This window comes from Ailuropoda melanoleuca, chromosome 2 (genome assembly GCF_002007445.2).
Source record: "Ailuropoda melanoleuca isolate Jingjing chromosome 2, ASM200744v2, whole genome shotgun sequence".
NCBI classification, from domain to species: Eukaryota; Metazoa; Chordata; class Mammalia; order Carnivora; family Ursidae; genus Ailuropoda; species Ailuropoda melanoleuca.
Window position 1 is genome coordinate 142,658,809 of NC_048219.1, and position 16,866 is coordinate 142,675,674.

General features: G+C 38.1%; 1 protein-coding gene across 3 annotated transcripts in view; it reads right to left on the minus strand.

The window, feature by feature from the left end:
- Nucleotides 1-16,588, minus strand: part of GPR155 (G protein-coupled receptor 155) — a 42,970-nt gene extending 26,382 nt beyond the window's left edge. For 2 of the 3 annotated variants that reach the window (XM_011226209.3, XM_011226212.3), the window contains exons 1-5: nt 16,375-16,587; nt 11,716-12,212; nt 4,046-4,445; nt 2,144-2,309; nt 716-871 (exon numbers count right to left, since the gene is read on the minus strand). In XM_011226209.3, coding sequence (XP_011224511.1) covers nt 716-871; nt 2,144-2,309; nt 4,046-4,445; nt 11,716-12,181 — 1,188 coding nt within the window. In that variant the 5' untranslated portion in view covers nt 12,182-12,212; nt 16,375-16,587. Of the gene's footprint in view, nt 1-715; nt 872-2,143; nt 2,310-4,045; nt 4,446-11,715; nt 12,213-16,374 lie in introns of all 3 variants that reach the window. The other variant, XM_019800698.2, reaches the window with a different exon arrangement.
- Nucleotides 16,589-16,866: the final 278 nt, after the last annotated feature.

Below are 16,866 nucleotides of genomic sequence, written 5' to 3' on the forward strand. Positions count from 1 at the left end.
AGTATTTAATTTGAACTAGATTTATCCAGAAAGTTTTATTAGCATTAAATGGGTGCTTGGACAATCCCTTCCAACCCCATGGTTCTACAATTAGCTAATGTTAGTAGTATTCATATTTCACATATATTGTCATATAAAATCCTTAAAACACCCATAGAAATAGATAAAATTAGTATCTCTATTTCCTAGCTGAGAAAACTGGAGCTTAGAAAGGCTGAGACATACAGCTAGTTTGTGATAGGGCCAAGAGCCAATCCAGGTCTGACTAAATCTCATGCCTCGTCTGCTACACGACTCTAACTCTCAAAAGGAAAGACACAACTCAGAAGGGTGATATTACATTTTACGGGCAGGCATTAGCTTTCTCTATTGTAAAGAGATTTTTAAAATAGATTTTTATTTTTTTTATTTTTTTATTTTTATTTTTTTTTTTAAAGATTTTATTTATTTATTCGACAGAGATAGAGACAGCCAGCGAGAGAGGGAACACAAGCAGGGGGAGTGGGAGAGGAAGAAGCAGGCTCATAGCAGAAGAGCCTGATGTGGGGCTCGATCCCATAACTCCAGGATCACGCCCTGAGCCGAAGGCAGACGCTTAACCACTGTGCCACCCAGGCGCCCCTAAAATAGATTTTTAAATCCCTAACTTTCTGTTACCAATATTTTCAAACTCATTCTGTGGTTTTCATTCATATTTACACTGAAATGTACTTACCAAGGAGACAAGGCTGATGATACTTATATCAAAACTAACATTCTGGATGGCATATGCCAATGGCTTAGGGTCCATAGTGGGAAAGGTTAGTAACCAGGCAGAAACGTACATGATTGGTGCAGACACGAATGTGCTTATTACCATCCCTGAGGTTATCTGTAAAAAATGAAATTAAATTGAGAAAGGGGTCATAGTCTCAATTAAACAACAACCTTAAATTTTAAATAGCCACAGCACACTAAGGCATTATAAAATAAAAGCAAGAGTCCGTAAAAAGACAACATAAATTCCAGTATGTTCTCTAATACTATATTCCCCCTTTCTGAGAGTCCTTAGAAGAAAACACAGTTAAGTTTTTTTGACTCCTCTTCCACTCTATGCTCAATTAATATTTGCACATAACCAGAACTAGACATCCCAAGCTGATGGTTATCTTCTAGGTTCTAGAAAGTAAACCATATTAATGATCTAATTAAACTGATGACCAGTTTCCTTCCACACTATTTCATAAAATACAGGGCAATAAAATCAATTTGAAATAAAAAATTACCAAGTAAACATTTTACAGATTAAATAACTAGCCTTTGTTGAGCAATTTCTTTCCATCAGGTTATAGTTCAAAAACATTTAATGCTATAGATAACATGTGCAATATGCTTAGGCACTGTTAATAATTTGGTGTTAATTGANTTTGAAATAAAAAATTACCAAGTAAACATTTTACAGATTAAATAACTAGCCTTTGTTGAGCAATTTCTTTCCTTCAGGTTATAGTTCAAAAACATTTAATGCTATAGATAACATGTGCAATATGCTTAGACACTGTTAATAATTTGGTGTTAATTGATTTGACCTATTTACTGCAATTGATTATGTGGTATTTTGTATCTGGTGAATTAACAGTGAATGAAACAAATTTTTTTTACCCCAAATTTCAAAAGTAACCATTCTATAAATAACCTTTAGACTTCAGCAGAAGTACAACAATAAGATATTTAAAATGGGGCGCCTGGGTGTCTCAGTCGTTAAGTGTCTGCTTTCGGCTCAGGGCGTGATCCCCGCGTTCTGGGATCGAGCCCCACGTAAGGTTCCTCCGCTGGGAGCCTGCTTCTTCCTCTCCCACTCCCCCTGCTTGTGTTCCCTCTCTCACTGGCTGTCTCTCTCTCTCTGTCAAATTAATAAATAAAATCTTTAAAAAAAAACCAGTAAGATATTTAAAACTAAAAAAGACTAGTGAAAAAAGTTACAGCTGAGAAAAGACCCCAGATTAAATAACTCTATTACCTGATGTTACGTGATGCCTCCTTATTTACAATGAAGTAGCTTTCACATATCAATTTCTCATAAAAGAAGGCTGATCCCTGTGTTTTAAAAATTCATTTTTTCTACTAACCATACAATCAAACTTAGAAAGTAGTATATACATACAATCTCTACTTCCATGTTGAACTGTGTTGCAAAGATAGCCACTCCTGGTGCTACAGGAAAGACACCATACAAAAAGGCATAATTTGATAAACTTGTATGGTTCACTACACCGTCGCCCTTGTCCAAGAGTTCCACCATTTCTCTGCACAGAAGTGGCAGCACCAAGCTGAAAAAACAAGAAATGTGTCATTCACTTAATTTCAAAATACACTGGTCCCCAAGGGGGCGATTGTTCTAGTGAACTTGCCATTAGGTTCTTCTTCTTCTGTCCAGAAGTTATATCTATTTGCATGCACATATTCTCTGCATGCCTACCTGTGAACATTTTGAAAGAATCAAGAATTCAACTTGGAGCCACTTAAGTGTAACAATATTCTAAAAAATACTTTCGACATCAGGGATTAGGAGGAAAAAACTCAGCTTTGGTTCTACAAATAATTTTCTCTAAAAAATTTTTAAAAGTTGTAACTGTAGCTGCTGCTTCCTGTTTGCTCTAGTAGAAATTTGAAATGTTAAAAGAAAAAAAATGATTTATAATCTGAGCAAACTTTTTTCAAGAAAATTACTAAACTTCTTTTTGGAAAGAACCCATGGTCTTTATTATGATTTGGGGTTTAAATGGTTCAGGTGTTGATAACAGTGTGGCTTTAATTAGCTTCTGAAAGCCAATAGCAAAATAGGCAACTTGCAATTACCTCTTCATCACCGTAAAGAGAAAAGGGTTTGGCAGAGGGAATTGAAACAACCGAAGCAGAGCAGAAAAGTAGTGAAATTCAGACCTGGTGGAGAGTCAATTATTAGACCAATCCTTCAGGATTCTATAGAAAGAGCACATAAGGGAAGCTGAGCTAATGAAGCTTTCCATTAAAAAGAACGAAGCCAGGGTTGATAACATTGTCATAGCAGCACCTAGAGATATGCTCTAGTATGGAATAAAAAACTGCTCTGATATGTATTTTTTAATTTAAAAAATAGATAAAAACATCTAATAGGGACCAAAGACCCAGAAAAAAAGATTTTTTTAAGAAAAAAAGGTTTTTAAAACGAGAATATTTAAATACTACTTGTAAGTTGAAGCTGACAATACTATTAACATTAGAACCATATTTATTACTGCAGCAATACTAATTAATACTTTGTTTCCAAGGAGCATAACACCACACCATAAATAATTTTCAAAAGTTATATTCATTTTCATAAATTCAAAAATATAGACACTATTTTCTCTTGCACTGCTTTCATGAATTTAACATATACAAGAGCTAATTTCAGTAGTTAAGTATGCCCCAAATGCCTTGGGTAGTGTTGCAGTAAAATTATGTCACCTGCACCATGAAGTATAACTCCACGGCTAATGAACTAAGTAAGCTGAAGAACTGTTAACTAAGGAACTGATAAAAACTTTATTTGATAGGCTAGGATCAGATAATTGATAACAATCATTTGTACGGACTTCCCTATTTAGAAAGTTCAACCACCCACAGAATTATAGAATATTTTCCCCAGATTCATGAAAAAAAGCTTACATTCAAAATCATTGTTTTCATCATGACCAATACAGTTTTAAAAGATTTGGAAAACTCAGAAGTTCTGTAAAATTTCCTTTAAAAATATGATCAAACTGAGACGTTAGGAGATATTAAGTAAAATTACACAAAATTTAGAGGGAAACCAATAGTCTTTATCTTCTGGCAGTAAAATGGAAAGAATAACGTACACTGAATAAGGCAATAACTTTCCACAATATACCAACATCACATTTTCCTTTAAATCACAACTACTCAGGAGTGAGTATTACTATCAGATTATTTAAAGGAGAAAATAGTTGCAGACACATCTAATGAACTGGCTAAATAAGGCTTTCACAAAGTACAGTCCCCCAGTTAAACAAATGATACTTACAGTTTAGCTGTGATGAGAAGAATGAGTACAACAAATGCTGACTTCTTCAGTTTCTTTATTTTTCCCACCATTGTAAGACCAAGATAAAATAGAGCTGCTCCAGAGAAAGAATTTGCAAGTCCATCAAGAAAATTTTCCATATATATGGGCACCTTTCGGTCAAGAATAAAATTGAAGGCAATGCCAATGAAAACCATAAATACTATTGGGTTCTGTAATACACGCAGAAGTCCAAGTCCTACAATTTTCACTTTGTTTTGAGAAGCATTTTGAGTGTCCTTCCACTTCTGGATTTCACAGAAGATAAATCCTATGGGGTTCAACATCATAAGAGATATTGGCGCCACCAAGTAAATGTACTGGAGATATTCTGGGTATGTAGTTTGATATAAAGCTTCAACTGCAAAACACGAATTAAAACTGCTTTAAAAATGATTACTACAGAAAATGCATTAGTAAATTATGTACATAATGTTTTCCATGCTTAATTATAGCATATTATAAATTAATATAAATAGTGCACAATGACCTCATTAGTCTACTTTGGAAAAGTAAATTTTAGTAATAAAGCTTAAAAAGAAGAAAAGCACACTACATTAAGTGATATTTAGCCTATAAAATGATAATCAACTTTAAAAAACTATTGTTTGTGAGGGGTACCTGGGTGGCTTAGTCAGTTAAGGATCTGACTTCGGCTCAGGTCATGATCTCAGGGTCCTAGGGGATAGAGCCCCATGGCAGGATCCCTGCTCAGCAGGGAGTCCACGTCTCTCTCTGCCCCTCCACTCTCCTCCCTCTCTCTGTCTCTCTCCAATAAATAAATAAGATCTTTTTAAAAATTATTGTTCGTGAAACCTACTGATTTTTACTATGTAGAGGCTAAGACTAGTCTCAAAAAAAGGGCAGAACTGTAGAATTCTTTAAAGAAAAATTCCAAATACAAATGTAGTAAGGAACTAAACACTTAAGTGGTAATAGCAACAAGGTGGTTTGATTCCCTTGAGAGAGATTTCACTGGAGTGGGGAACCGAAGCCAGACTGCAGAGGGTGGAGGAGAGAGTAGGAGACGATGAATGAAACAATGAGCACTGAAGGGATAGTCCAAGCTATCATGGAAAAAAAATGATGATGGTAAGTGGTTCTCAGATAAAATGCAGAGGAGTCACAGACTGGAGGTCCCTCTGAAGCCCAAAAATGACGAGTAGTGGAAGGTCAGGAGTTCAGACTAAGTCAGATAGTTGAGCGATTACACTTAATATTTCCCAGATGCCTAGCTCCAGGATGTGTTGTGGGAGTTGGTGGCTGTAAGGGAGTGAGGAAACATCACTGGAGATGGAGAAGTCAGGAACTGAGAAGGGAGAGAATTTAATGGATAGGTTCACATGGATGCTAAAGTCAAACAAGATAATGGCAGGGGCCCCTGGGTGGCTCAGTAGGTTAAGCATCTGCCTTCGGCTCAGGTCATAACCTCAGGGTCCTGGGATTGAGCCCCAAGTCAGGCTCCCTGCCCAGGGAGAGCTTGCTTCTCCCTCTCCCTCTGCCTGCCACTCCCCCTGCTTGTACTGTCTCTCTCTGTCAAATAAATAAATAAAATCTTTTAAAAAAATGGCAAAACTTGGGAGTCAAGAAACTGACAATGAGCCAGATATTAAACTTCTCACTAAATGAGGAGGAATGATCAGAATGGGGTCAGCAGATGACAGCAATGAGGATAAACAGTCTAGGTAGGCAGTATGAACCCCAAAGAAGCAGTTCCTGCAAAAGAGCAAATAATGGCCTAGCAGAGGTACAAGGTGGCTGTGAGGATGCCAGCTCCGCCTCCATGCAGGATGAGGGTGAAGAGAAAATAAACAGCCTCCATTTGAGAGGAATGAAAAGGAATGAATGCCTTTAAGAAGACCCAGTGAAGATGCCGAAGAATTAGGAATGAAAAGGTGGATCTAAGAAATATTTGGAAGGGGAATACAGTAGAGTCATGCCAGTGCACCTTTAACTAACACAGATTCAACTACACTCTCTTAGGAAAACAAAAGATTCATTTGCCCCCGTAAGGCATGTTCCTAAACGTAAACAAATGTTTCACTTGTTCACTGAAGAAAAACAATGCTAGAGAAAAAAATCTGGCTGTGTTAGACTCATGAGAAAAGGTACAATATACACAAAGTATATGTGCTATATTCTGTGGGTGATTTAAGGGATTTTTTGAGGATTTGACCCTACGTGATGACTTTAGAACCTAACCAGGGCATAAAATGAGTCTCCTTAGAAGGGGGGTAGGTGGGTTGGGTTAGACTTCTAGCTGTTTGTTAGTAAACATGACAGTTGGTGGCCTGGTCTTGGGCTGGTCAGAGCAACTTAGAGCCTTGGAGTAAGCAATCTGGTCTCCAGGCACATGTTTGGCAATGAGTTCCAAAATTCAACCTAATACATATAAAGGACGATTCATAGATGATTGGAGACTGAGAAAGAAAGATTAAAAGAAAAAAAAAAAAAGAACAGCCACAATCACTTGCAAAGACAGAGGCAATCGTGTGAAAAAAATGTAAAAGATTAGATTTCTCAATTTACATTAAGATAAAGTTACACAGGTAGGAAAATATATTTGTTTACTTACTCAGGGTACATAAATTCCGTTAATGTCATGCACATGTCCTGTTAAAGTTATGTAACTAGATTATATAACCTTTAGAAGTCTACCTGGTTCTCATTAGCTAAAACCTACTTTTGTGTAGGATTCCATTTCCTCTTTTCTCCAGCTAAGCACATACGGGGGTCTATAATATCCCTGAAATGAAGCAGAGGCTAAACAAAACATATTTGATCACATAAAATTACACAAATTCTTTCCACTGACTTCCAAATTAGATATACGAGCTCTATATCTCTTAGTGGTTTTCTTTCATGTTTCGTAAGTTTTCATCTTTAAAGTAAAAAAAAAAAAAAAGCATCGCTTCCAATAACTATTTCTAGACCGCTCCACTCCTTCTGATCATATATTCCATCTCAAAGAGAAAGGCTTCCATATCTGCCCACCACTCAATTTTTAGAATAGACTGTATATTTTGGAGAAGCCTTGTGTTTTCAATCTGAGTTCAGGAATTTTCCCAAGTGGCCAAAATAAAATGCGTAAGGTGTTTCCTTTGATGACTTTCAGCACACAAAGTCCCTTAGGTTAATGCCTTTTTCCAGAAATTGACTTTCCCGGCACTCTAGCACTTAATCACCATCTGATAATGGACTTTAGATTGTTTTAAAAGCTCAATGCAAATTTGAGCAGCAGTCTTTTATTGTCTATGGCTAACCAACCATCAAGTCCTTTCTTCTTTCTGAGGATCTTTTGTATTTTCTCCTCTTGAACCACTAGTCAAAAATCTCAAAATTGGATTAATGTGTTTACCAACTTATATTCTTTCGGTTTTTCTTGACCACTCCCTTGATCCATTTTATTCACTGCTGACAATATCATCTAAATCTTAACTTTCAAAACTTACGATTTTCCCACAGTTCTTACCTCCCACAAGAACAGGTATAAAGCTGATCTTTTGAAATTCACAGTCCAGTCTCCGCAACGGGTCCCTTACTTACTCAGTTCATCTCTCACTATTCCTTAGTGCAAAGCCTCCAGCAGCCAGTTTAATATCGCAGTTAGACCGGATGAACACCAGGTTCACAATCACAAGTTCTACATGCTGATCATCATTCCCCAACTTCTTGAAGTCTCTCTTTTCTTACCTAAATCTTGCCTACATTTTAAGGCCTGTCTCAGGTACCAACGCTTCCACCTAGTTTTCAATCGATGTCATGGACCTCCTCTCTTCTGGATGGCTCTGGCACCTTGTTTCCTATTAGTGCCCCTTCATCCCATTCTAAGTTCCTTGAAGGCATCACTTCAGAGCCCCCAAGCCCCAGCGCAGGGCTGAGCAAATCTGAAAATACTTGCTGAATGCAATTAGCACATCAATGAATGTCAAAGTTTTCAAAGTAAAAATGTATTTTGTAACACACAGCAATTTATATCTAATTGTTCTCTCTTAGACCTGTTTCTTTTTATACCCTTTTTTTTTTCTTTTTTCACACTCTGAATATTTATAAAGCAGGTTACTAGTAGGGCATTTTGAGTCAGTGGAACAGGTATATGAAGGTAGAAAAGGTGCAATCTAGTGGGAGAGCGAAAATTGGGAATAAATAAATGTCAAATCATGAGAAGAACGGGGTTCAACATGGACATTTCAGTCCATTTCTCCCATTCATTTGGATAATTATAGTTACATATTTATCTATGAATTGGCAGTGCCTTTATTACCAATCAAAAGATGGTTTTTCAAATATGAAAGACATATATGAAAGCAGTGACCTATGCTAACAAATTAGATTTATAATGATTATATCAACTATTAAATTCTAATTAATTAACACTTACAAATAAAGCTCTTGGGGGGAGGAGAGAATCCTACTACGAAGAACTAAAAGACAAAATTAGCCACCCACTGCAGCTCCTATTTTGATTCCTGCCGGGCTTCAGTCCCTAGTAAACAACACAAAGACCCAGACAAGATCATTCTATTATCTAATGGCATCTAGTTAAATCCTTCATTTCCTTTCTGTTTACAGCTCAAGCACTAGAGCATAATTATGATTAGTCGGGGTACTTATGCTATCAGCATTGTTTGAAGAATAAATTATAGGACTTAACTATGCCTTATTAGTACCTTTTAATGACAGAGGTAAGGAACCATCCTGATTTGCTGAAATCAACATTTCACCTTGGTAGATTCTTGGTTTCTTCTCGAACTCATATTTCTTAAAGTACCTTTGAAAAGAATTGTTCTAAAAAATAGCGAGCTTCTCTATTAGTCTGTTAAATGCACTGCAGTATTCTGCCATTTGAATATAGATAAATCATTTGAATATAATTTCATAGGCCGTTATAATTGTCATAATATGGAGAAAAAGGAAACATGAATGTCCTTTTTCTTTATTCATTAACTTATCTGCCTTCTCCTGAGTCACCTGTAAATTGGACTGATATGGTGGAACAAAAGCAGTCTTAAAAAGGACATTTCTCATAAGCTATGATGTTTATCTGTTAACAAGAGAGTGGGAATTCCTGGGAGACATCACATAATAAACAGAAAGAAAGGGTCTTCTCTCTAGAGACACAGTCTTCTCTGTTCATCCTGAGAAAGCCCAGAAGGCAGATGGGCATGGGCAGCAATAATAAATAAGCTCATTGGAGCAGATACACAGCCCTACAGCTCTGTACCACACCTTCCAATCTGCAGATCAGTGAGGAAGTACTTCTGCGTATACTGCTGGTTTCTGGTAAGGTTATTGTCTACAACCTAATGCTACAAGAGCTCTTATATTATTTGTAATTTAAAAACAAAAAAATATGACAACTCAAAATTTACAAGGATAACCATCAGGGAAATTGGATTAGCACACTGCTGGGAATATGATTATTACCAGATTCAGTGATCCAAGGTGGGACATAAGAAAAACAGTGATGAAAATAGGTGACGACATTTTTGATTGGGAGATTCTGCCTTACCATGAAAATACCTAAGCTCATCTGATAGGTCATTTTCCACCGCTGCTCGTTTTATGGAATACCTTTAGAATAATATAAAGATAAAAAAATCTTTGATTCTCTCTGATATTAATGGGTTACAGGCTAGTTAGGTCTTCTAAAGATTAAATGGGCATGTTACATAACCGTGTGGCATAAGAGAATGCCTAGGATTTAGAACCAAAAGACCTAGCTTTGGATCTCAGTCACATTAGCTGTGTGACCTGGGATAGACCATTAAATCGCTGTAAGCCAGTCTCCTTATTTGAAAATGAGGATTAAAATATATCTGCCCTACCTAAGTATATAAGAAAATATATAGTATAAAGTTACAAATGTTAGTCTTATTTAGTTGTGGACTTACTAGTCTAAGAGAACATGAAACTATATACAGTTTATGCCTAAATTAAGATAATGTAATATTTGTTAAATACTTAATACTATGATACTGAGCCACTTATAAGGTCTTTATGCCATAAATACCTTGACAAATTCACATTATTAATGCTCCTGAGGAGATGGACTTTTATTTCCAAAGTTTTTATTTAAATGCTTGGTTCATCTTTAATTTTAAAATTCAATAACCTTAAAGGAACACCTTTATAGTTACTATTTATAGCTCAGTCGTCTAAGAGCCCAGTTTTTCCTCTCTCATAAATCTGCTTTACTCAGAGTTATTTAATTTCTAAGATTTTGCTCCAATTCTGGTAAATGAGATGGAGGAGGGTCAAAGGAGGAGAAAAAGGAAAAGTATACCTGGTAGAATCCTTTTGGTGTCAGAGGTAAAATAATTAACAGTTTGGGTGGGGGAGAGTTTTAAAACTACTGATTAAGGAATCTGAAAGTTAATGGTAGTTTTCAGGTGTCCTCTTCAATAAATATGTCAAATAGTACCTCCTCATTCCTAGCCCTCTATACTACTTTATTTTTATGGTCCTTGTCATTACCTGATACTATTTTAATTTTTATTTCATTTTCACATTAAAATGTAAGTTCAATATGTATGAGAACTTTCTTGACAGGTGTATTCCCAGCAGCTAGCACAATTGTTGGTAAGTAACAAGCTATGAAGGAGTGAACGAATGTATGACTACATCCATAATATTCAGGTCCTCACATCATGATACATGGTCAGAGCACAACATAAACTTTAATTTAAAAATAAAAATATAAAAAGTAACTACTAAGTAGTTATGTATGTATTCTGGAAAAAAGAATATGTTCAAGATATCTCAACATCCCAAATTGGTATGTTTTATTAGGAAAACACACATAGAAACATAAAATTAGGTTGCCTAAAGAGTTGGAAAGGTTAGGAAGGAAATGTTAAAAGCCCCACCATTTTCGTTCTTATTTAAGAAATTAACTTCAACTGAAGCACAGTGACATTTTGAATAACAAGCTCAACAACAAGATTTAATGTAAAACAATATATATTCTAGATGGTAAGAAAAAGGAGGGAGGGAGAAAAAGTCACTCATAAATTTCCACTGCTAACATTTAATAACTATTTTTATACAGACATATGTCTATCTTTCTTATATAATTTAAATCAGAATCTCATCCCTTCTGGAACCTGAACTTCTTTTGTGTAATTGCTGAGAAGAAAAAGAATATATTAGAATATATTAGAAAGATGATTTATAAAGTTTATTTAGGTATGACTATTTATTTTAGGTCAACATTTGAAAGAGCTTCAAACTCTGAAGTTGAAGAAAAAATAGAATTCATCCTAAAGTAAGAAATATTTTAGAAAAAATATGAGAGATTTTTTGTAATTTTAATTTTTTTTTAAAGATTTATTCCCTTTTGGGGGTAGGCATTGTGGGATAGTAGAGAGTACAGAGATTTGTAATGAGGCTGTGTGATTTTTTATTTTTAAGTAAACTCTACCCCCAACATGGGGCTCGAATTCATGGGCCCCAAGGTCAAGAGCCACATGCTCTACCAAGTGAGCCAGCCAGGTGCCCCAAGAGATTTTTTTTGGATACAAGTAAATATCTATCACTAAAAAATGCTGAGATAAATTAAAGGATTACAGTTTTATACTTCTTAAACCACTTGAATTTTTTAAAAACTTGAAAAATAAAAAATAACTTACCTATAGGATATCCCAATGCAAAGTCATTACTCTGTGTAGCAAAAATAGGGAACAGTCCAGCTTTGCTAAATCGACTGTCAGGACTGGCAACCAATAAGGTTAATACACACACAATGAAAAATACAGAAGCTTTGGCAATTAAGATACTATATAGGAAAGACCAATCCACATTGGAAAAATTAAGTACAACCATATTTTTGAATAATAAAGCTGGAAGTGCAAATCTGGAGACAAAATTTCCTAGTCCTTTGGCCTGTGTTGATGTTATGACATTGGCTCTTCCTGCTATGTAGCCACAAAGGACTATGCCAAAACATTCTAGTAAGGCTGGAAAAAGCCTTGTTATTGACATTGAAGGTGGGTCATTAGTGGAATTAAATCTATGCATTACTGTTGGGGGCAAAGTCTTGGTCATATTGACTGCAATGGTTAAGTTCTCTGCAGGTAAATCAGAAAAAGAATCCATTTTCTTTCACCCTCCAACTCCAACCAGATCTCTGGAAAGAAAGAAGAAAGATTCAGTGTGACAATCAATATTGAGAAGAATCCTAGTTGAAAGCGTATACTGGCAAACCGTATCAAATGGCCAAATAAATATATATACTTTCTTCAACAACCACCAGAGAAAAATACAAAGAAAAAAAAAAGAGTGAGAGTATTTGCTAACAATAACCTCTTTACTCTGAAAGGTGGGTCAGCTCAAAATATTTATGTTGCTGTCCCATTTTCAGTATCAGATATAAATAAAATAAGATCCACAAATATGGCAGTTACAGTGATACCCCATGGCTCTCTCCCATGATCCACACTTGAGCTCCACCTAGCGGGTAAGAGCATGGGGCCCACAAGAGCCTCTCCTGAATGTCCACCTGAATCCAAATTCTGTGAAAATTTCATTGCTCAAGGCTACATACTAGACAGGAGAGTCCTGTCTAGCCTGTGGTCATACCTGAATAGAGGACAAGAAGAAGAATATAGTAGAGTATCACATAGCAACTTTACCCAGTAACTTTCCTCATCTTTGAATTGGCAATAATAGTACCTACTCCATTGGGACTTGAGATTATTCAAGTCCTTAGAATCACATCCGGCACAAAGTAATCACTTAACAAAAGTTAAACACAACTTTTGGTAGCCCATAAAAGAGAATGAAAGAAAAAATAATGGCATCCCACCGGGCTACCCTTAGCTCCATTTAGAGTGGTCTCATGTATTTGCCTTCTTGAATGCCCCATAGGGACTTTGTACATGCAGTTCAGTGTAAAATGTTCTCTTCTCTACTTGCCACTGTCTGTATAATAACACCTGTTCACCCTCTAAATCATATAGTTCAGGAGTTGCTTTACCATGTAAGGCTTCACTAACCCCATAGCTAGGTCTTTCTCAAGTAGAATCATGTTCCTTACCTGTAGGCTACTTTTCTCAGTTTATAATTATACTATGCATTACAGTGACTATTTGATTTATGTCTATCTCTTTCACTAGACTTTAAGTGCCACAGAAGTAGGGACTCTGCATGTTTTTGCTCACTGTTGTATCCCTAACACCTGGCACAGTGCCTGGCACACAGAAGGCACTAATATATATATGATAGAGTTCATATATATATATATGTATACACACACACACACACATATTACATGATTATATAATTAATTATGTAACAATGAATGACTAAAATATGAATCTGCTCTTAAACCTTTCACCTTTCAGTGGATCAATTTCTCTTTTAGGAACTATCTAGTTCATGGACAGAAATCTTTTTTTCCTGAATGATAACATATTCTAAGTTTTTCACTATAGCAACAGGCCCAAGACCACAAAATGGGTTCAAAAATGTCCTAAAGCTGTTCATAAAATGTTAAAGAACACAAAATGTGTTGTAAAATGTTCTACAGATGTTCGGAAAATGCTTAAAGCAAGAAAATATTTTATGCTACCATTACAATACTTATCAGATTCCCTTCTTGCTTCCAGGGACACAGTGAATATGAGATTTGGGCAACTTTGCAACTAATCAGCTTTAATTAGTAACTTGAAATTAATATGGTGACAATTGCCAATTTCTAAGTGATTATTCTGGGTTGACCATCTAAAGTGGCTTTATATAAGATAGAAAGCAAAAACACTCATGATTCCTGAAATTTACAATGCCAAGGGGTAAGTTTTCAAACACCCACATGACATAAAAAAGACTCAGATAGCAGGCCAGAGACCAGCAGCAACTGATACATGGGGTGTGGACATGATAATTTTCTCTGTGCTACCCTCGTATAAACTGAACCATTTAAAAACCTTGCACTTAATCTGGATCAGGACAAGTATTTTTCTACCAGGATTAGATAGGAGTGGTAATATACACAAAACCTACAATAATTACATACTTGAAGTTTACCAAATAAGCATCAAATTATATCCTGGGAAAGCTAATGGTTGGGACAGGTACCATTAGTTGAAGTAAGGAGCTGATAAACAAAGGTGTTAAACATTTGGAGCCCCTAACAGGTGCAGACTTGAAAATGCAATGCTAAAGAAAAAAGTGATAAATTTGTCCAGTCTTATGTTATGTCTTCAAAGTTCCCTATATCTGCTTGGAATATGAGTAACTCGTACTGCTCACAACCCCTTATTTGTACCACACTCACGTATCAATGTATTACAATAATTTTTTAACCAACAGTTTTAACTAAAATAGTGGCTGTTCACTGAAAAGAGTCAAATAGACCTGAACCCAATTTGGGGACTTATAACGTATCAACTCTTTGGGCAAGTTAAATATCCTCTGTGAACCTCAGCTTCTTCAACTATAAAATAAGAGTAAAAACCTCCTTAAAGGAGGTTTTTGTGAGGATTGGAGACTTCATACACAGCTTTTCACAGAGTAGGTCTTCAAGAATTGGTAGCAACTGCTATTAGGAGAGTGGTCATAGTGAGAATGGTAACATATTAAATATGATTCATTGTCTTATGCCCGTTCTTCAAACTTGGTATCAAAGATTCTCCAACTAAAATAGAGAAATGGGATGGGTCATAGGTTACCAGCTTTGTGTCATACCAAACAACTAAGAGGAGTTCAATTTAACTCAATTTGATCTTAAATCATTTTTAGCAGGGAAGGGAGAGATCTTCATTTTCATCAAGGTGATGGTCAAACAGTTGTAGCACTGCCCAGAATTAACTTTTTTTTTTTTTAAAGATTTTATTTATTTATTTGACAGAAATAGAGACAGCCAGCGAGAGAGGAAACACAAGCAGGGGCAGTGGGAGAGGAAGAAGCAGGCTCATAGCAGAGGAGCCTGACGTGGGGCTCGATCCCATAACGCCGGGATCACGCCCTGAGCCAAAGGCAGACGCTTAACCGCTGTGTCACCCAGGCGCCCCCAGAATTAACTTTAACTTAGTTAAAAATTAAGAGAAAAACTTTGAAAAGTAATCTGCCCCTTCCCAGGAATATTTTTTAATGTTCCTCAACATTATAAAAGCAATACCTGCTAATAGAGGGAAGGTCAAAACAACCAAAAAAGCACTTTCAAAGGTTTCTCATCCTTTTTTCCCCCCCAGTGGGAAGGGTATATGCTTTTTAAAACATTCTTTGAAAATGAACAGGAACCACAGCAACGGAAGTTTTTAAAAAATTGCATCCAGTCTTTTCATCTCATTAAAAACAAGGGTTGCTAAACGAACGAACAAGTTGACCTGTCACAGTAAAATACTGCTCACGGGCCACTCAACTGCCGTGAGGAGTGGAGAAATGCTATACACAACCCCCTTCTAGCCACTGATAGTTGGTTGAGATAACATGAAGGAACCACTGAAACTGTAAACAACTCCCATTGTTAAGTGAAAATGGGGAAGAGGGTTCTGATTTATTTCAGAGAAAGCTCTGAAACACCCAATATCCATTATCCTGTGGGAAAAGCACAACATAGAATGATACTATTAAAGCACTCTTCAACATCAACAGTCACACCATCCACCCACTCCCACCTACTTGCAGAGGACCAAATGTCCTCCCTAGAGACCTAGGGTGGGGAGCGCTGAGCGCTGCCTCTTCCCTTGTCAGCAGGGACAGACTTTGGCCCTCTAAGATAAGGATGTGGAGAGTCCTTAACCAAACAGGCTGCCCAGAGACCAGCTGCCATCCAATGCCTGGGCAGACAGCAGTGGAAGTGAAAGGCAGACTGGGGTCTGTGCCTGGGATAAAAAGTTGGTCTCTCAGCTTCCCCAGGGTATGGGAATCACAACGTCATGGTATTTGACATGCTCCAAAAAGGGGTAAGGAAGAAAATTTGGTGCAGCGCTCCAGGTACCCGGGCAGAAGCTCCAAGGAGGGCAGATACTGAGGCCACCCCCTCGGGATAAAAGGAAGAGTCCGAGAATGACGGCGTGGACGTACGAGCAATGAGGCGCTCCTCAAACTGGGGTATAGCAGTTCTGCCACCGGAGGGAACGAGTGGTCCCTTCGCCTACGTTAAGTCTTCCTGGGCGGCTCCAGAGGTCCTAAAAGCGGGTCAGGCGCAGGCAACGGACTGAACCCCGGAGTGCCAAGGGCGGGGCACTGCCCACCTGCCCAGACCCGAGGGGCCGGGATGGGGGCACCAAGGGTACGCAAGGCCGAGCCAGGGCGGGGCAGGTCCGCGCCCTGGGGCCCCATCTCACCTGCTACGTCTGCAGCCCCGGGGCCGCGAGAAGGGAGTCGATGCTCGTGATGGGCCAAGCAGGGAGGAAATCACCGTCATCTCCCACCCCAGCCCTCTTCACCGAGAGCTGCGGGCTGCTGGCAACCGACTACAGCAGCTCTGTCACGTTCCGAGAAAGTGAGGTGCTGGAGTGCGGTGGTCAGGTCAGCTCCTCCCCGCGCCGGGCGCGCGGCCCCGCCCCACTCCGCCCCGCCTTTAGGCCCCGCCCCCGGCCTCGAATCTTCAAGCTGAACAGCCCTGGGAACCTCCGAGCTTCACGGTCCTCTGTCCTGCCTTCAGGCCCCGCCTCCCGCCGGGAGCCTCCGAGCGCACGTCCCCGGCCCCGCCTCAGGCTCCGCCCCTGCCGCGAGGCTCCGATCTGCGCGGTCCCCTGTCCCGTCCTCAGGCTCCGCCCTCGGCCGTCGAGATGTGGGGGGACACATGGTCCCCGCCTTCGCCCCCGTGCCGCCGG